The 20,599-nt window shown below is 43.2% G+C and overlaps 1 protein-coding gene across 1 annotated transcript; it reads left to right on the top strand.

Annotated features, from left to right (window-relative positions):
- The first annotated feature begins 3,271 nt into the window (after positions 1–3,271).
- Positions 3,272–20,232, top strand: LOC142051812 (transmembrane 4 L6 family member 1-like). Its single transcript, XM_075081373.1, has 6 exons — positions 3,272–3,372; positions 6,396–6,578; positions 11,233–11,298; positions 16,671–16,816; positions 17,574–17,760; positions 18,262–20,232. The coding sequence occupies exons 2-6, from the start codon at positions 6,408–6,410 to the stop codon at positions 18,280–18,282; spliced, it is 591 nt and encodes a 196-aa protein (XP_074937474.1). The 5' UTR covers positions 3,272–3,372; positions 6,396–6,407; the 3' UTR covers positions 18,283–20,232.
- The last annotated feature ends 367 nt before the right edge of the window (positions 20,233–20,599 follow it).

Below are 20,599 nucleotides of genomic sequence, written 5' to 3'. Positions count from 1 at the left end.
TGACTTCAGAGGAACCACTTAAGATTTGTACTGGAATAAATGAGAGCAGAGCTGCCTGGCTCCTTTTTTCACACTGTATCAACAGCAAAAAGGGCATTTTCTCATCAGTGCGCTGCAGCTGCACTCCAAATGGCGCAGATCTATTAATAGAGTAAGTGGGCAGTCAGATATGCCCTTCAAAAACCTGCACGGGGCTGTAATTCTTCATTTTCTAACTCACATGTTGCACCACCCAGGGAAATTGTAAGGCTGGAATGCTTTTCATTTCTAGCATGTTGAACAGGACTTTTCACATATTTACATTTCTTCTCTCAGTACCCATGCTGCTATGTGTAAATGGAAAATTAATAAAGAGTTTATGGCTAAAAAGATAGAAATAAAAGGACGACCAGACATGATGTACAGTAAGTCAATATAATCAGAAGGCATTGATCAGTGGAACACAAAATGCTTTAATTGCCTTCAGAATCAATATTGCAGGGGGAAAAATAGATGTACACAATTGTATACACTCTGCCACTAAACACTTCAGAGTCAAAATTCAGTTTTCCTAAGTATTTTATTGCTTCTGGGTTTTTTTCATTTCTTTAGGACTTCACTTCAGAAAAACAGATAGGAGTCAGGCTCTCTGGAGTTAATACAGGCTTTTATTGTGCTCTTCTTCTTGTCATTCCCTCTGTAGCCCACGATGAGCAGTATTTCAGGCCAGAGCACTGGTTCAAAATCGCAGAGACTGAGTGGCATCATTTGCACTCAGAGGTCTGCATTTCAGAATGAACCACCAAGATCCTGTTCAGGAATGAGAAATAAGTTTTTCCCTTGGTCATAATTTTATAGTACTGTGAAATCTCATTAAATCTCACAAGTACTGAAGACCTCTGCACTCTTCAAAAGAATTTAGGTCAGTTCTCATCAAAAACTGCATCTAGATCCTACTCAGCAACAGCGAATCTAAACATATTCTTGAAGCAGTAGGAGAAATGTGTTTAATATAGCTTACCACTATTTTTATTTTTCTGTAATGTCTAGAAGCACTAGTCATTGGTTAAGCCCCTGAGTGCAGAGTGTTGCACAAACGTATGTTGAAACACTGAATTTGTCCCAAAGAGCTTAAAAACTATGTAGTATAATAAAAGACAACAGATTGCTGTAGGCAAACAGAAAAGCATAAAACTAATATAATATCAGTTCTGCTCATTGTGCACTTGCTTGAAAAACTACTAAGCATACAGTGGAGAAGGGCACTAAGAGGTATTTGAGATTAAGACAGTCAAGTCTAGGTATCCAGTCTAGAGACTAAATGATAAGTGATAAATCAAGTATGGTAGGCCTATGGGATAGGCTTTGGAAGGTGAAGAGAAGAAACTTAAAAAGGTCAGTAAAGGAATGTATAGTGCTGGGAACACAGTACAGATGAGAAACTACAGAGGTGAGCCTTGCACATTGCCCTGAAGGGCTATGAGCTGGGCAAAATCAGAGGAAAGCCGAATTAGAATCAAGGATGCTGAGCCCAAAGGAGAGAGTTAGCTATGTGAGGATGGGAAAGGCGGTGCCTGGCAGGTACCCCCTAGGTGCCCCATCTGTCAGTGCAAATTGCTGATAGTTTTCAAGTTGTTCTAAATTTATTTCTTTAAATTCTTTAAATGCCATTAGACCTTGAGCCTTTGCCCTTTCTGAAGATTGTCTGAGACTTACTTTGTTTCTTTTTCTTGGGGTTGAAGCACCACAACCTAAAACATGGTGAAATGTTAGTCGAAGTTTGGGGCGTTGTGTTCAGTGGGTTCAGTTCAATTTCCCTCCTTTTTGCCATTTGTACTGTAATGAAGTTCATTTGCCTGAGACTGCTGTATGGGCTTTTTAAGATTTTCACTAGCTGTGAGTCAGTGATGAAGACAACCTCCCCTGCGTCCTCTGATGCTGGTGGTATTAAATATGCAACCTGGGGACTGAAGTCCCAGGCTTTTCCTTGTGCTTTTCCAGCCACCCTGCCACACTGGTAGTCCTCATGGGTGGGATTCATCTGACCACAGATGCCAACATTTAGGTCTGAACAAATGTTGAGATTCTTTCACCATTTAATGATTTATTGTAACCCTACAGTAGCTCCTAAAATAGGTCTGGCTAATTTTTCCTTAAAAGTGTCTGTTTCTCTCTCTAGGAAAAAAGGCAGTCTAGGGTAACATCTACCTCATGGACAACTACAGTGATGTGAGATTAATTCCACCCTACACAACCATTCTTTCATAGTTAAAAATTTTCTCCAAAGATGTGAATGATGATGAGAAATGTTGGGGTGGAGGGTAGAATATTTTGCATCTTTGCTTTTACTCCATGCCCCTTTTGTTGATGTTTCTGTGATTACGTCACCCTTCCATCTGGATGTTGAGAACAAAGCAACAGCAGGTGCCTGCCAGAGTGGATGTTTTCAGTTGAAGAGAGAGCTGAACATATTCCCAGCATGACTGGGGACAAATCTAACCTACTGAGTAACTTATGTATTTATATGTTTTAGTGTTTCAACCTGTTTTAACAGTTATTACTATTACATTTTCTACAAAAGAACATGGCTACATCCCTCTTTTCTCAGTATGAATCTTCTCCCAGCTTAATTTTAACATTTCTTCAAACACTTTGCTGTGTTTTTCATTTTCTGGCCCATCGCTACTGTCTTTTCTACCTTTCTCTTCTCCTTTGCCAAGGTGGGTCTTCAGTTTCTCTTCCGTATTTCCATGCTTTCATCCTTGGAACTCTGTTTTTCTTTCCTTCTTTCTTCTCTTGGTCACACCTCTCCTTTCTCTCCAGCCTTTCTGCCCTTCTCCCTCTTTTTTCCCTGGTCTTATTGAGAATTTTTTTCCTTCCCTTCTCGTCCCCAGTCTCCCCACCCAGTTCTCCCAGCAGCACGCTTTGGAGCAAAGCCAGTACCAACTTTTGTGCAGATGACTCCACACGGACTGCCATACTTTGCTGTGCCACGTGCTTGTTGCTCCTCTTCACTTGCTTGTACTCCTGCAGTGTCCTGCCTTTCCTCTTCTGCCAAACTGTGCATGGCTGAAATGGTTGTGGCAGTAACAAGGCCTACAACTCTTGGATCTGTATGTCCCAGGGGGGCGAGGCATTGACCACTGGAACACTGCCTTAAAATAATCAATAACACTGGGTAGCACGCCAACCTCGCACTGGCCAACCAGGGATAACTTGGGGTATTTCCTCATTCTCCAGAGAGAAACAGCTATTTGTTTAATAGGCACTGTTGCCCGAAAACATTGTTGTGTCTCCCTCAGTCCACACGCTCCAGGAGAGGGGAACTGGAAAGCCTGAAGCTGGCTGTGGGGACCTCTGGAGACTGGAGGCGATCTTAGCCCTGAATAGAAGGTAAGCAAAGGTATTTACCTGCTTCCCTCAGCATTAAAAAGCAAAACTTTCTAAAACCCAAGTTAAAAATTAGAAGCGTGCTCTAATTTAATAATAAATAATAATGTGGCTGCCTTGCTTAATGAAACTGTAGAAAGTGCTTTTGTTTGCTGAATTAATAATGTGTTTTGAGTGTTTCTGGCAATCCAGAGTGTTTTCCTAAGCTGTAATAACACAGTCAGATTCTCTGATGTACACAGGCAGCAAAGTGCCATTGATTTTGATGGTAGAGGCTCTCACTAGGTCTGGTGATTGATGTTTAGGTAAGTTCTCCTTGCGGTTTGAAGTGGTATTGAGATAGGTCAGAGAGAATGGGCTGTAAACCCCAGTTCTTCCAGGCAAAGAAACTTCATGTTCCTTCACATCGGGCAAGAATTGGGCCCTCCAGCTATGTGTGAAAGATGCAGAAGAGAATTTATAACTCACCTACTAGACTTAGCTTTTATAGAAGGAGGCCAGGCTGTGCCTGTGCTTGTTTGCCTCTCTCTGGGAAGCGGAGGGGGAAAGTAGGTGAAGTTGGGCAAATGTATGGAAAAGCAAAAGCTGGAATGGGATGGGAAAGCAGACAGGCAGAACACAGCATGAAAAAATAGCAAATCCATCGGGCATTTGAGAGAAAGATGGGTGAAATAGCCAATATTCTTTCCATTTCCCTCCACTCCCTCCCTGCTTCATCTTTCATTTGCACATTTTTAGTCTGCTTAGATTTTTATCTCTTTGAGCTGGGGCTTGCAAATGCCCTGCCCAATTTTGAGCACTATATAAACAATAGGAAATTACTGTAAACCAAGAAGAACCTCCGTTAAAAACACTCCCTTCTGGAATAACTTAATGCCAGTTAACTTGTTTTAAACCTGTATTAAAAAGTATAACATGATTGTAGAGTGCTCAGAAAATAAGGCATATAAACACAGTGCCCTTAATAAACTCTTACCAGCAGAGAACAATGCAAATTTTTTTTCTGTTGAAATGCAACACAGAAGAAATCTCTGGCAGTCACAGCTACCTCACAGCAATATATGGCACCCCATAAAGCCAGTGTTTTCCCTCTCAGTTACAGAGGTCTGAGGACATCGGTCTGTCTGTGTGCCTTACCTCACCTCTTTGCTGTCTTCGTTCTGTCAATGAAGCTGGTTTCAGCCTGCCTCTGGCTTTCTCAAATATCTTCATACTGTCTTTCACCTGGGCTTTTTTGCTTGGGAGCCCAACCTCAACTGATTTCTGTAGTCCTAGCCCGCTTAATACCTTCTCCACACCAATTTCTGTCACAAAACTTTCAGGTTAGCCAATGTACATGACTAAATTGAGGGACATTTCACTGTTTACTGCCTTGGTTATTACAAAAACTACTTGCATGTAGCAAGCGTAGGCATGTGCACATGCATGGGTGTGCTTGTGTACTGAAATGGTGTGTATCCAGATTATCTTCCTTCTCTTACATTTTATAATTTGCTCATGGTAAAGCAACAGCACCTTTGTCATGAACTGTCAGCTTTCTCTGAGAACAGAAACCTGCAGATTGACATTTTGTATTTTTATGCATTTGAAAGCCTTGAGCTGGAGTGAAGCTATGATAAAACATCATTAAGAAGCTGTGGTTAGTTTATGCCATAAAGTTAATGGCAGTGTGAAAGTTCAATAATCTCAGTTAAAATAGTCTGGAATTTCCAACCTGACGTGGAGAAATTTTTGTGGATCCACTTTTTTATTGATCAGCCTTTTCTCTTCAGCTAGAGATCACAGCGTGAGTGCGTTATGAGCTGGGGTTGCTCACTTTGAAGGGGGACCTAATAGCAGCCTACATCAAGTTTGTAAGGGAGTGACAGAGGTGATGGAGTGATGGGAGAGGATATAATGAGGAGAAATAGTCACATTTACGGCTTGGGAGGAAAGACCTTTTCACCAAGAGTTTGAGGCAGCCGTACAACAGGTCACCCACAGAGATGTTGGTAGCTTCATCCCTGGGGGGCTTCAAGGTTCAGCTATGCAAAGCCATGGCTGACACAGCAACCTAGTGTTGATGGTCATCCTGTTTTCAGCAGGAGGTTGGACTGGTGACCTGCAGAGATCCCTTTCAACCGGTGCTTCATTTATGTTGATTCTTTGATTTTAAATTACAATACTTTGATTTTAAAAGTAGGGCCTGTCCACTGTGAAATATTAAACTGCTGTTTTGCACGTTATGGCAGATCTCTGAAAATTATGTGGGATGGCTTTGTGACCTGCTGTTAAGCAAATAGCCACAGGATTAGATGTGCTTCCAGTTTTTCAGATATTTTTGCATGGGTGCCAAACAGCCCTGTAACTCACAGCCTTATCTACCCTTATCTGCAGAATAAGCACGTCACAGGAAACAGTAATGAAAGTTTCTCCAATTCTTGCTGACGGTGTAGTTTAGACTGAAATAGAGAAAATGCAGCTGGCAGGGGCCCTGGTGAGGCTTCCCAGTCTGCCCCAGTACCAAGGCAGTGTTAAATATTTCTATGGCCTTCCTGGTAGTCATTTCCTGCTCTTCTCGACCTTCACTGCAAAAGATTTCAAATCAGCTTCCAAAGACAGTGGTCCCAGACAATCCAGTGCAGCCACCTCCCCTTCCACCCAAGGCCTTAGTCCTACCATGAAGTCTGCCAGCCAGGGTATCAGTTTGTGTGGCTGTGGTTGTGTTACTGATGTTCCAAATAGACAGACAATTGTCCATTAACAACTAAAATGAAATACTCTGTTCATTTCATACCAACACGTTTAGTCCTGGGGATTTTAAATAAATATAGTCAAACATTCCAGTTTTTAATCATTCTGTTTTAAATAAAGTCTCTGAAGGGAACAGGCTCTGTAGAACAGGATTATCTGTGTAACATGAACATCTGTGTAACTGGAACATTCCTTGCTTCAAAACCTATTCTTCTTTCATTAAAGAAGAAAACTGCTGAAATCCCATGCTCCCTGTGCTGCAGTAATCCAAACCTCCCTCCATCTTTCCTCAGCAGAGAGCTACCATGTGCACAAGGAAGTGTTCGAGATGCATTGGGATCACCCTGTTCCCACTGGCGGCATGTGCCATAGTCTCCAACATCCTCCTGTACTTCCCCAACAGACGAGTTCTGCAGCTCAGTGAGATAACCGACCTGGTCTGGTTTTTCCATGGCATTCTGGGAGCTGGGATACTGGTAAGAAAGGAGTGTTGCTACTGTTTCTTATGGGGTGTTTTTTGCTTTGTTTTGTTTCAAATTCAGGGCTAAGAAAACCTCTATTAACAAAGAAAAAGTCATAGTAGTGTTTTTTGCATAAACATGTGAGCAGCTTAACTGGGAATCATGGAATCACAGAATCACAGAATCCCAGGTTGGAAAGGGACCTCAGGGATCATCTAGTCCAGCCTTTCTAGGAAGAGCAGAGTCTAAACAAGATGGCCCGGTACCCTGTCCAGACAACTCTTGAAGGTGTCCAACGTGGCCAAGTCAACCACTTCCCTGGGGAGATTATTCCAATGGTTGACTGTCCTCAGTGTGAAAAATTTCCCCCTGGAAGTTGGGGATCAGCACTGAGAAAGTACATTCAAGACTGAAAAGTCCCTAATCATAGGAATACGAGCTATTCCTGAAATAAATGTCAGGACTCCAAGTCAGGTGGAAGCAACAAGGCTGAATTCTCACTATGGAGAAGGGACACATGGGTGTTCATGTCTCCATGAGTCAAAGCAAAGATGAGGACCTAATCTCAGTTGGAGGTGGTAAACTTTTCACTATTGGCTGCACCTCCTTGATACTCCTCTAAGTGATTTTGTGCTCACATAATTCACAAAAAAGGGGGGGGGGATAGAAATGTGTTTCAGTAGGTGTTCATTAGAGACCCAGCTAACACTCAATGAGTGTGGAGCTGCAGATGGCTTAAATCTCAAACGCCCCTGTGTTCCCACACACCCACCTACCTCCTTTTGGGTTTGATCTGGTTTGTATGTGCTCTTCTGTAGCCAGTTCTCCATTCCACTACTCAGGAAAGATCACTTTTATATGAATACCCATAACTAGAAATGAACATGTTTGGGAATATGGATCTTTCCAATTCATTAGAAATCTTGCTCCCTTTACACTCTTCCAATTATTCACCCAAGTGCAGATAAAAAGCCAAGCAAATAACATGCATATGACAAGTACTGGCTGTTATGCAGCCTAGGCAGACAGTAAACTGGCACAGAGCTGGCCACCTGCACGTCAAAAAAAAAAACAATAAAAAGAATGTTTAAGAATAATTAACTTAGAGAAAAGCAAATCTCATTCACAGTCAGGCAATGATGCAGCTACCACTTATGTCTATGAAAAAGCTACAATGGATGTGGTTCAGACTCATATTTCCCAAAGCAGAAACACGGTATAAGGTCATTCAATAAATTGTTCTCCACCAGCAGCTTGCCTGCTTCTTCTTCCAGCTACCACTTGGGCCTATTACTCATGCTGAGCTTGAACGTAAGCATGCGTTTGTGGAAGGAACCCTAAAGGAAAAAGTGGAACTGCATGAGAGACCTATGGAAAATTCATATCACTGCAAGCCCAGGAGTCATTGGCGTTCAATGAAAGGAAAGGCAGATGTTAGGAATGAGATGTCACAGGCTCATTGAAAATGTGCCTTCTTTTAAAGCTTCCACAGAGGCTTGCCTCTGGCCAGCACTACATACATCAAAAATGTATGGAGAGGGAGGAGAAATTTGCATTGACCTTCAAAACACAGCATTAGAAGTATTGATCCACAAACAATGCTGCTCGGTGTACATGTTTTCCAGAAAACAGCATGACAAATGCCCACAGGTGAAGAGAAGAGGAAAGAAAGTATTATCATCAGCTCCATTTTCCAGGTGCTGGAAGCATGGAAAAATGAGACCGGCTTATGGGCCTCCTAGGGAGCTAAGCAATGAGCAAGAGCGCCCCATGACTGGAGCCTGGGCCATACCCTGACTCTGCAGTGAGGCCAGACTGGGCTGCACTGTGTTCCCCCATACACCCAGCTTCTCCCCAAAGGAAACTCAGGAAAGTCATGCCAACAGGTTGCCCAACCTTGGAGAACCTGCCTGTAGCCAAGACATAGCCTCTGGAGCCAGGACTGTGGGATTAATTTCATAACAGCCTGGCCTGGCTCTGCAAGCCAGAAAACCTGCCTCTACATTGGAACTTCATCCATAGGCTGATACCTAGGTCATCAGTGCACTCTTTGGCTGATCAGCCAACCCCACCCTTTCCTCCTCCTCTGCTGATTCTCTAATGGAATTTTGACTTGAAAACCTCTCAATTTCCTTCTTTCAAAAGTTTAGGGTGTAAAGAGAGGAAGACTGGCTCTGTGCCTCATAGTAACGTCTTTCCTGATGGAAAGCCTATGTGCCACACTGGGAAGTGCTTAACTGAGCCATGGCTCATGTGCAGCCCTCATTTTACTGACGACAGCCAAATCTAGCAAATTCTCATTCCCATGTCAAAAGACAGGTGTTTATAATCACAGAATTCCAGAATCCCAGGTTGGAAGGGACCTCAGGGATCATCTAGTCCAACCTTTCTGGGAAGAGCACAGTCTAGACAAGATGGCCCAGCACCCTGTCCAGACGACTCTTGAAAGTGTCCAACGTGGCTGAGTCAACCACTTCCCTGGGGAGATTATTCCAATGGGTGACTGTCCTCACTGTGAAAAACTTCCCTCTCATGTCCAGTCAGAATCTCCCCAAGAGCAACTTGTGTCCATTCCCCCTTGTCCTTCTCCATGTGACTCTTTGCAAAAAGGGAGTCTCCATCTTCTTCGTAGCTGCCCCTTAAGTACTGGTACATGGTGATGAGATCCCCTCTGAGACTCCTTTTCTCAAGGCTGAACAAACCCAGTTCTCCCAGCCTATCCTCATATGGCAGCTTCCCAGTCCTCTGATCATCTTGGTAGCCCTTCTCTGGACCCCTTCCAGCCTGGCCACATCCTTTTTTTATAGCAGGGACCAGAACTGTACACAGTACTCCAGGTGTGGCCTGACAAGCGCTGAGTAGAGCAGGGTAATGACTTTATCTCTGCTGGCGATGCCCTTTTTGATGCAACTCAGCATCCTGTTGGCCTTCTTGGCCGCAGCAGCACACTGTTCGCTCATGCTGAGCTTCCTGTCCACCAGCACCCCCAGGTCCCTTTCCACAGAGCTGCTCTCCAGCCAGGTGGATCCCAACCTGTGCTGCACTCCTGGATTATGTTTTCCCAGGTGCATGACCTTACACTTGTCCTTGTTGAACTTCATAAGGGTCTTGCTGGCCCACTCTTCCAGCCTATCCAGATCTTCCTGCAGAGCAGCTCTCCCTTCTGGAGTGTCTACTTCCCCACTCAACTTGGTGTCATCAGCAAACTTCATCAGGCTACAATTGATGCCGTTATCCAGATCACTTATAAAGATATTGAATAACATTGGGCCCAAATAATCAGGCACTGCAAATAAGGAAAGCTGCCAAGCAAACCCTTCATCCTGAGCCAGGCTAATAAACAACACAAAGGTGTTCACAGCTTAGATGGGAAACCTCCAAAGAAGAAAGATGGCCCTGGAGGAAAGGGAGTGTTGATTTGATGGGCAGAAGTATTAGCTCTCCTTCTGAGTGCCAGAGAGTGGCATGCTGGGGCTGAAGCTGCCTTGGGGACCACCTGAATTATTTAAAAGCTGACTTCTTTCCAGGAAAAGGAATATCTTTTTAACCTCAATACGTTACATCAGCAGGCCTCCAGCTGTGGTCCGTTAACAACTGCAGGTGCTGGAGGCTGCCTCTGGAGTGTACATAAAGGGCAACGGAGAGAAAATCTGCTGAAAAATATTTAGGAGCCTGCAAATCTAAACAGGTTTCACAACACTGTCCTATACAGTCTAACAGAGATATTCATACTGCACACATAAATTACCCGGGCTTCATTCACTGTGGACATTCTGCTCTTTCTACCCTACATGTGACAATATCTCTCCAACATCTAGCCAGGCTGTTTTTACAGCTTTTACATTTTTTGTTTATTTGTTTGTTTAGGGGGTTCTCCTTTCATTAACTTCATTGGGATAATTTCCTACTTTCTCAAATACTCATTTTCTTGTGTTGCTCTTTCAGTGCACTGCACAAGCAGTGGTGGGCAGACATAAGGCAGCAGGAGTGCTCTGGCTGCACAGCTAGACCCACAAAAACTTTCTTGCCCTCTAGCTACCAAACTAAATGCAGCTTTTCCTATCTTCAGAGTGCCTCTGTAAGGTGGTATCATATCCTGAGACACAGATGATTTTTGACTCCATCGTATCAGTCCAACTCCACCTGATAATTACCATAGAGAAAGCTGATGTGTCCTGGGAGTTCCCTGTTGAGTGAAGTCTATTTTGTAGGTTTTCCAGAAGCTTAGCATAAAAGAGCCAGTGTCAGATGTATTTCAGGAAGTTTAAGACTGATTTCCCAATTATAATCCAGAGCAGGATGCTCAGAAGATTTAAACTGGCATAATTCTTACTCCAGTGGTGCCTCTTTCCTGAGCAGAAATTCTGTTTTCTCAAACTGACATGTTTGTTCCTGAAAAAAAAAAACAACAAACCCCTGCTGAAAAGAAGCAGTATAGCTTTAGCAGACAGAATTACTCTACCAGAAACTTGCCAGCCAGCTCTAGCTGTAATCCCACGTTTCTTCCTGAGTTACTTTTCAGCAAGCACCAACATCTAAGCAGCTGTAACTCACAGAGAAAAGGCAGAAGGTGGCTTGCATTTGAGGAATATGATGCCCCAGCTCCTAGACTTTAAAACCACCCCAACAGAAGTACTGCACACCAAATAAGCTTGTGCTTTTCTCACAGGTTATTTTGCCTGCATTCATGATGCTGGGAGCAGGCAGAGCAGGATGTTGCGCTAACAGATGTGGGGTAAGTGGATATTTATGTGTTGAAATGGCACTATAGGGTTTGCACAATAGCTCTTAAATGGCTATTCGGCAGGTGGGAACATACAATGACAAACCACCACATCACCATCAACAGCCCTGTCAGGGAAATGCAGAAGAAGAGCTTGATCTACAGCGTCCCTGGGCTGGGGCTGAGAGCTCAGAGCTCAGTTAGCCAACCAGAATGTTATGATATTACAGCCACTGATATGAGGGAAATCATACTCAGCCAGGGCAGGTACTGGAGCATTTAGCCACATCACTGAGGGCAGAGGGGGACAAAGCTACTTCACCCAACATAAAGTGCAGCTCCAGCTTCCTCCTGCTCAAGGCTATCCTAAAGATAGAGACAGCTCCCTATTCCTTATGCTTTCATCTGGTCCTGTTTCCTCCATACCCTTCCATGGCAATTTGCTTTTCCACAGGTTCATCCCTGCTTACCTTTGCATGGGCAGATAGGTCCCCTACTTTGCAGGCCCATGCTATAAGCCTGAGCTGCTGCTGGCACTAAGGACCAAGCTCTGTTTCCTGGAGGCTGCTCCCCATAGAAGGCTTTGACCCCATAGCATTTGCCCAAGCATTATGCACATGAAAGGTGCAAAGGCAATTTGGGCTTTTTGTCATCCAAAGAAAGGCCAGACAGACTTTTTCCCTTGATAATTAAGAATATTATAAAGCAACATGTAATACAGGCATCTCCATTAAACCTCAAGCCCTGGGCACAGACTTCTATGTGGCTATCATTATTAGCAAGAATAAACTGAATTAGAAACTGACTTATCTTCCTTCCCAGAAGCACCCTGGAATGAGAGCTTCCATACAATAAAGCATGTCTCTTCTGTACTCTTCTATTAATGTTTAGTTTGATCCATGAGAAGCCTTTTACCTCTTCAAGATGTTTTATTTAAGTTAATTATTCATAATACCAAAATAACATTCTTCATTAGTATGTTAACATCCCAAGGGACATGTGTGGTGGGCTGACCTTGGCTGGATGCCAGGTGCCCACCAAAGCTGCTCTGTCACTCCCCTCCTCAGCTGGACAGGGGAGACAAAATATTATAAAAGGCTCATGGGCTGAGATAAAGACAGGGAGGTCACTCACCAATTACTGCCATGGGCAAAACAGATTTGACTTGGGGAAATTAGTTTAATTTATTGCCAATCAAATGAGAGTAGGGTAATGAGAAATAAAAACTAAATCTTAAAACACCTTCCCCCACCCCTCCCTTCTTCCCAGGCTCAACTTCACTCCTAATTTTCTCTACCTCCTCCCCGCCAAGTGGAACAGGGGGACAGGAAAATGGGGTCGCGGTCAGTTCATCACACACTCTCACTGCTGCTCCTTCCTTCTCAGGGGGAGGACTCCTCACAGACTTCCCCTGCTCCTGCATGGGGTCCCTCCCATGGGAAACAGTCTTCCAGGATCTTCTCCAATGTGGGTCCTTCCCACGGGCTGCAGTTCTTCATTAACTGCTCCAGTGTGGTCCCTTCCATGGGCGCAGTCCTTCAGGAACAGACTGCTCCAGTGCAGGTACCCCACGGGGTCACAAGTCCTGCCAGCAAACCTGCTCCACTGTGGGCTCCTCCTCCACAAGGCCACAGGTCCCGCCAGGACCCTGCTTCAGCACACGCTTCCCATGGGATCACAGCCTCTATTGGGGCATGTCCACCTGCTCTGCCGTGGGGTCCCCCACAATCTGCAGGTGGCTATCTGTTCCACCGCTAACCTCCATGGGCTGCAGGGGGACAGCCTGCATCACCATGGTCTTCACCAGGGGCTGCAGGGGAATCTCTGCTCTGGCGCCTGGAGCACCTCCTTCCCCTCCTTCTCTACTGACCTTGGTGTCTGCAGAGTTGTTCCTCTCACATATTCTCACTGCTCTCTCCTGGCTGCTCTTGCACAGGGTTTGGTGTTTTTTTCTTCTTCTTAAGTATGTTATCCCAGAGGATAGCAGGGGAGCCCTGGGACTGGTTCAAACATGCATGATGGCAGCAGCTTCCCAAGGTCCCAGATCTCCTTGCAAAGTGGGTCTGGGGGGACCTGATATGGGGTCCCCAGCTCTTGGTGGCTTGTCCACCAACTTCTACCTACTGGCAGAGAAATAGCCCACATTGGAGCTATTCAGGAGCCTCTGTAATCCAAAGGTTAGTTTGTCTACCTTTTTGCTTTGGGGTCCTTAGGTATAAAATTATAATTTACACTGAATACTCAGCATTGCTTTTCATAAGGAAAAAAAAACGGCTAGAGAACTAATACTGTTCAGAATTATTATTCAATCAGAACATAGCCATCTTCCTCAGGGTAGGGACTCTGTTCTTTTATATTTTGTTCAATCCCTGGTTTAATAGTTTCAGCCTTCATCATGGCTTTTACACGCTGCTGAAGTATCAACAACAGTAAAAATAATTACTAAATTTCTCGTCCTTTTATTCACCTGATTGAGTTCTCCAGTTCACAGTGATTATGTGCTGCATTGAGTAAGCTTTTTCATTAATCCATTTTAAATTGTTGCCTGCAAACATACCTAAATGGCTTCTTGTCCTTGCACTATGGGGTAATGATTTTGGAAAGTAACAGATTTAGAAAGCTTCCATGCCTTGCAGCTTAGCATGTACACATCTGAAGGTATCTACTGCACTGGCACAACGAGGAAAAAAGACCTCCCCAAATACAGCTTCTGTCGCTGCATCAGCAAACAGACTCTAGTACTTATCCCTAAGCCTTCCTTAACAGTTACTAGTAGAACAAAAATAGCCATAGCTGCTTTCCAGACAAACAAACTTAGATAAGCAAAGATATCTGGATAGCCAGACAGGATATTCATTTAAAAAACAAAACAAAACAAAACAAAACAAAACACCAACACCTCCAAAGAAAGAAACAGAGAAGGAAGAAATGTGCATGAAACAAGAACCACAGCGATAAAGAGCAGCACAAGCTGGGACAGGAGGAACTTGGTAATTTCATTAAAGCAGCTGATGCAAACTCTCAAAGAATGAATGCTAAAAGTCTTCATCAGCTCACCAGAGACAATCCAATTGTGTGAAGGATAAAGCAGGGAAAACATTAAAAGAAAATCAGCAAAAATAATCAGCTAAACCTTTGCAAGAGGTAGAAAACAGGACAACACCATGGGTAACTAATTTCAACAAACTCAGGCATCCCACCTTAGACCTCATGTTGCAACTGAAGATACAAATTGGGAAATAAAAAATTTCAGAAAGAAGTGATACATGAAGATGGTACAGCTAGGGAAAATCTGAAAGGTTGAGGTTATGTGATAGTTAATAAAATTGTTGTTTTTCCATAGAATATGGGACAAGCTTCCAGAAGAGTAAATACAATGGGGAAATGCCACTGTGTGTCTGGAAACTGCCCAGGAAAGCCAGTTTAACAGCTGAAGCAACTTCAGACTCCCCTTTCAGTGACAAGTAGTCTTTGTCTATATAAACGTGTGCACAGTAAAGGAAATAGCTGAGATGAAGCTAGCCACACAGCCAGCAGATTTCAAATGAGAAAATCATGTGTCAAAGAATAGTCATCAAAGATAGCACTGATGAGTACTACTAGTACTAATCACTATCATAAAGCATAGTAGTAGCAAAAGACCATTTGACTTTTTCTATTGTAATTGTTTTTGGGATACCCATACTGTGCTAAAACTAATCATTAGCATAATTAAGATCCTTCAACCAAGTTGGAGAATGCACAGTTGAAGTAAATGAGAAAATAGGTGGGGAGAAGTGGTTCAGCATAGGTAGGAGTGTCAGACAGAGTATCAGTCACTCACCTTCACCGTGAAGCATGGCTGGTGATCTTATTTTGAGAGACAGTGCATCAGCTACAACCCAGCACTGCTTTGGTCTGAGACAATATACTAAATTACCTACATTTTGCTGACAATGAAGCTCTGCTGAGAGGCAACTCAGCCAACATGCAGATAAAGACAAAAAAGAGTGTCCAGCTTTGCAAAAAGACAGAGTTATTAATCAGTTATGATGAAATAAATCTCATGAGAAATCCCAGCAACTTTTAAGTCAAGGATTGCTTTAGAGGCAAAAGGATCCACAAAATGAGTCAATTCATACACACTGGCAGCGTGCAATGTTGTATGGAAAGCAGTAATGTAATTGGCTGGCAAGTTGGAAACTGCATTCACCAGCTTGAACAAGTTTGGACAGTGAATATTTTTCAAGATTATGTCACAAATCTTCAATGTGGATGGTGGATATTTCCATTTGACTCTGTAATGCAGCACTCTGTGAAGCAGCTGGCATTAGGAGAAGGCTTCTACCTTCCTTATGGGCTCTTAGGTTTCACTGTTATTTGCTGGCAACAGGGAAACGTTGCCAGAGGTATTTGGCTTCAAACCCAAGTCTTGGATGGGAGTGTTTCCCATGTGCTTCCTCAGCCATGCCTCTGCCCTGCTTCCGAGGCAGTCTTGCTGCCTTGCCCCTAGCCCAGGTCTTCCCTTGGCTCTCTCAGTCTGCTCCAGAGTTTCCCTTTCTCTTCTCCTTCTTGGCAGAGTTGTGAACAACCACTGGCAGGGACTCTTAACAAGGCTAGTGGGAATCCTGTCTCAGATACACCACCAGTAGCACCCACCTGAAATTCTTGTTTCTATATACAAGCAGCAACCAGATACATTCCAGCCATTAATAGAAAACTACCCCAAAACAGAGTAAAGGTAACGTTTCTGTGGGAGTGGCCAATGTAAAACGTACAGGTGCATTACATATAATTTGAAGTCACCACTGGTTTGTTGCCACATGCAGCACAGTTACAATTCTCAACATGAGCAGTGGTAACCACATATCATGCTGTTGCAAAATGAAGGAAAGCAGCAAGAAGAAAGGCTCTATTTCATTCCTCATCAATTAGCAAAAGCAACTAATGCATCTTCTGTTGCTTTCATACCTGGTTCAGTAGTTGCTTGCTAGTTTCTGTTGATACAAAGGCTGAGAAAGGTGCTCTTGGTGAAGAGGTGGAAATGCCAAGGCACATGATGTGGACCACATGAAGCCAGTACTGGCTTCCTATTGACTTCTTGAAAGAAGACCACAAGATTTTTCATAATTGATTTGTCAAGTATAAAACTCTGAATAATTAAAGCTCTGGGCTTACCTGCTTCTAAAAGCAAAACAAATACAGTCTGAAATCCTTTCACATCTAAGATAGCTGCACTAGTCAGAAAAAGTAAACTATTTTTTATTCCCACAAATATTATACTATTATTATGAGTTTCAGCATATAGTAAGAAATAAAGATCGTTTCCTTCCCTATTAAGTGTAAGCTTTACATGTTGTTCAATGCCTCTGTGCATATGATGTTGAAGGTCTTTTCCCTTTCAGATGCTGCTGTCAGTGGTCCTGGCTGTGCTGGGATTCACAGGAGGAGTGTATTGTGCGGTCATCTCCTCACTGGGGCTGATAGGGGGCCCTCTGTGCGACACAGGTGATGGAGAATACCTCTACCCTTTCAGGAATGATACTCTGGAGTGAGTATGACTTACAGGCTCCTCCAACTTTGCTTTTCCTAATCCCCCCCTTCTTTCTATAGGAAATTTGAATTCTTCCAAAGTGAACTGATGGTCCACCTGGTCTACAAAGAAATTCACATTTCTCTGAGCCAGCATGTTCGGGCTGGTCAGCTCTTTGACCAAGGATCATCTTTGGGCAAGCTTTCCAAGTTGCTTTTGTTATGCTTGTCAGCAGCCCCTTGTGCAAGTTGCACTACGCTTTCAAAAGGCTGCTGAGCTGTGACTCCCACTGGAGTCAGAAGGAAATGTGCAATCAGTATGCCACATAAATCTGCTGAGTCTACTTTACCTAATTCTGAAAAGCAAAGCAAAAATCTTTTCTAACTCTTTAAAGTTAACCTTGGCAACCACACTATTCAAGCCAGAGCCAGAGATGATGGATGGACTAGGCTGAGATACTACAGCAGGAATGGAGAATATGGAGACATATTTTAAAACCATTAGGGTTCTTTCCCTTTAGTTATTAGCACTGCCATAAAACAAAAAGGGGATTCTTGTGCATGCAACAAAGTGCAGATGTGGGTCTCTTCCCTAGACATCAGTTGCACCTCTGCAATGGCAATTATGAAGAGAATCACCAGCTTTTACCAATTATAGTAGAATTTGAGACTCACTTTGTGCAATCAACTTCAGAAAAGGTAATACCAGAAAACACAGAAAGCATTCTTGAATTTTTATTTTCTAATTCATTGCCAATTATTTTTCTCTACCACAGAGACAATTATTTGTTCAACCAGACAATGTGGAGCATTTGCAAAGAACCTGAAAACATTGTCCTTTGGAATACCATCCTTTTTTCTATTCTCCTGGCCATTGGTGTAATTGAAGCTATTCTTTGTTTTATTCAACTCATCAGTGGACTCACCAGCTTCATATGTGGCTCATGTATGAGGAAAAGAAAGGTTGGTATGCAGTAAAAGATATCAGAGTGCTTTACATTCTTACCACTTTTATTTGTCAGGATCTGGGAATGGTACATGATCAGAGAGATCTGCACTGCCCCTGAATAAGCTCCTCCAGGGAGCTGAGGCAGTATAGATGCATTTGCATACTCTCTCTCTCTCCCTGACATTGTAGTCAGGGATAACCTGGTCCTTAGATGTTTCAAAACAGTGGAGGAGTGTGATGCACTGACATACTCAGTTGTATGGTTGTGTTCCCATTCAAGTAGTCTTTCTGATAAAGTGCAATGACCCCCCAGCATCTGTAAGTGAGAGAGATGAGAAGTAGAGGTCATTTTAGTTGGTCAACAGTAGTAAAAATGTCATTTTACAAAATAGAAAAAAACCTCTTTCAAGTTTCATTTGTCACCACTTCTTCATTTTCATTGTATGGGATGCTTGCAGTAAGTCTGATATCCCTCTGGAATATTAATTAATCATCTTTCATTCATTGCCTTTCAGACAAATATTTCTGGAATGTGAATGATCTACAGGGAATGCCAGAACAAGCCCCAAGCTTCCGATTCATACACAATAAGGATAGTGCGCTGTGCTATATTTATGGGGCGATGACAAAGAAAGCCCAAAATGTTCAGGAGTTTCATGAGGCAAATGAATATTTTATAAAGAAATCAAAGTGGAAAAAGACGAGATCATTTAGATCTGAAACTCCAAATTTTTCTCTCTAAATATTCTTACTAAATCTCAGGTACTGGCAAAAACAGTACTCTATCTGGTCCTGACTGCTGTACTTGTGCATAAAACACAAACGTCCCCAGATCAAAGCTCACCACTTGCCCCCTTGTGTATATGGGAAATTGAACTGTTGTTAATATATGCATTTATCAGCTGCTCAAAGCAGGGTCTCTCTGGCTGGATGTAAATAACCTCCCATCCCCTCCAAATACCACCTTGATCTCACCTGTCTGTTCCTATTAACTTGCTACCTAGGCACTGCCAGTTTTAAATTAGGATGTGTAGAGAGTTTATCAAGCCGCATTTGTGATACTGCAGAGGCAACAGAAGCACACAGCTTTTCAGCCTCCCTCAACCACCCTGGAGCCAAAACCCCTTGTGCTCATTTGGTAGATTGCTATCCTGTTCGACAAAGTCCAGCGCACTTTTACATCAGTTCTTCAGGTGCATCTGAGAGACATCATAGCCCTGGAGGGCCATTTGGGTCAATATAGACAGTAGGGTTTGGAGCAAGAGTTCAACAATGTCCAGTTTAACTAAAAGGAGAAAAACCTCAGCACCAGTTTTTCCCTCACGAGACTGCATATGAGTCTCACCAATTTCCACACAGGTTTGCAGGGCTGTTCTAGAATAGATCACATGGACAAGCAATTAACTGGCAAAGATAAATATTAAATAAATAAAGGTAGTAATTATGTGCAGCTTAGTAACAAATAAGAGATGTAATCTAAAAGGCAACAAATTGCATCAGTCTTAGTGTTACAGCAACAGTAATCCCAGCAAGGAACTGCGTAACTCCCCATCATCGCTCAAGATCAAGCCCTTGATGCTAAAGTCCCTGATTGGCAAATTTCAGAAACTCCATCATTTCGGTGACTTCCTCAAAGGTTAATTCTTGGACATGCCACTGAATTCCTTGAGTCAGCCAAACTTTAAGATAGTCTTTATCCATCCTGAAGGCATGAATGCAGTTATGAATATTTGAATGTATTTTTCAAAGAGAAACATTTATGTTTTATCCGTCAAAAGTTGTTCCTATTTCTGCATTGTAGCATGGGAGCAAGGTATTTGAACACAATTGTTGCAGATACACATGGTTGGTTGTGCTGTCCTCTAATGCAGCACACAAACCCCTTTATACAAAATGGGGAAGAAAATCCCAGTTGTGCTGAGGTGAGGAGCATATATACACTTCCTTGGAGCATAGCTTCACCCCTAGAGGCAGGAAATTCGACCATAAAACTTAAAAGTACATTCTGTAAAAAAAGCAGAAGATTTGTTGAAGTCTGCAATCATGACTAGGTGCATCCAAACCTGCCAGGTGGCTTCAAAAGCTCATGTTCATTGTCAGCACTGAAGCCTGGACAGTGCTACTATAATAAAAAGTGGACATCAAAATAAAGCCAACCAAGAAGAGTCAAGGAGGCAGCTACAAGGAAGGATATTCAGCATGTAGCCAGACCAAGACCCCTTCATCAGCAGAGGGTCTCTATGAGCTCTTCGCAACCCCTAAATATCAATCAGCCCTACTCTCATCCCTTAGTTTTGCCTCCCTGACTCTCGTCTCTATGATAAAGCCAGTTTAGGCTGTGCCAGCACCAGCAGAGGGAGAGGTACCCACTGGCACACACCACCTCCAGCAAGGGAGGTAAATGCACTGTACTGCTGCCATCTGCTCATTCCAAGCTGACCTGCCCTGGGAAAGTTTAGTGTCTCTGTCCTGTCAACTGTGCAATCACTGGCCTCACTGATATATGTAAATATTAAATATCATTATTCTGAAGTTATTTTCTGGCTCAATTTGTGTGACCTAAAGGACTTGTGACTTCAGACTAGCTCTGGTAGGAAAAGACATGGACTAACACAGAAAGTGGAGTGAAACTCATCTTTTCTAATGTGAACCACTGAAAAGAAGCCTTTTCTGGGATAGGCATCAAGCCACATAGTCCATGGACAGGGGCAGCCTTTCCCCAGCCCATACTGAAAGAGATGCCTAAAGCAGGCAGGAGGAATAGCTCCTCTAGGCAAGATTCAGTTGTCCACCCTAGACAGGAGCATCTGGTGCCATCTGAAGTGCAACAAGCATCCTGATCAGCCTCCAGAT

Source organism: Phalacrocorax aristotelis, chromosome 1, assembly GCF_949628215.1.
Source record: "Phalacrocorax aristotelis chromosome 1, bGulAri2.1, whole genome shotgun sequence".
Classification (NCBI taxonomy): Eukaryota; Metazoa; Chordata; class Aves; order Suliformes; family Phalacrocoracidae; genus Phalacrocorax; species Phalacrocorax aristotelis.
The sequence above is the reverse complement of the archived record's forward strand: the minus strand, read 5'-3'. Positions and strand labels throughout refer to the sequence as shown.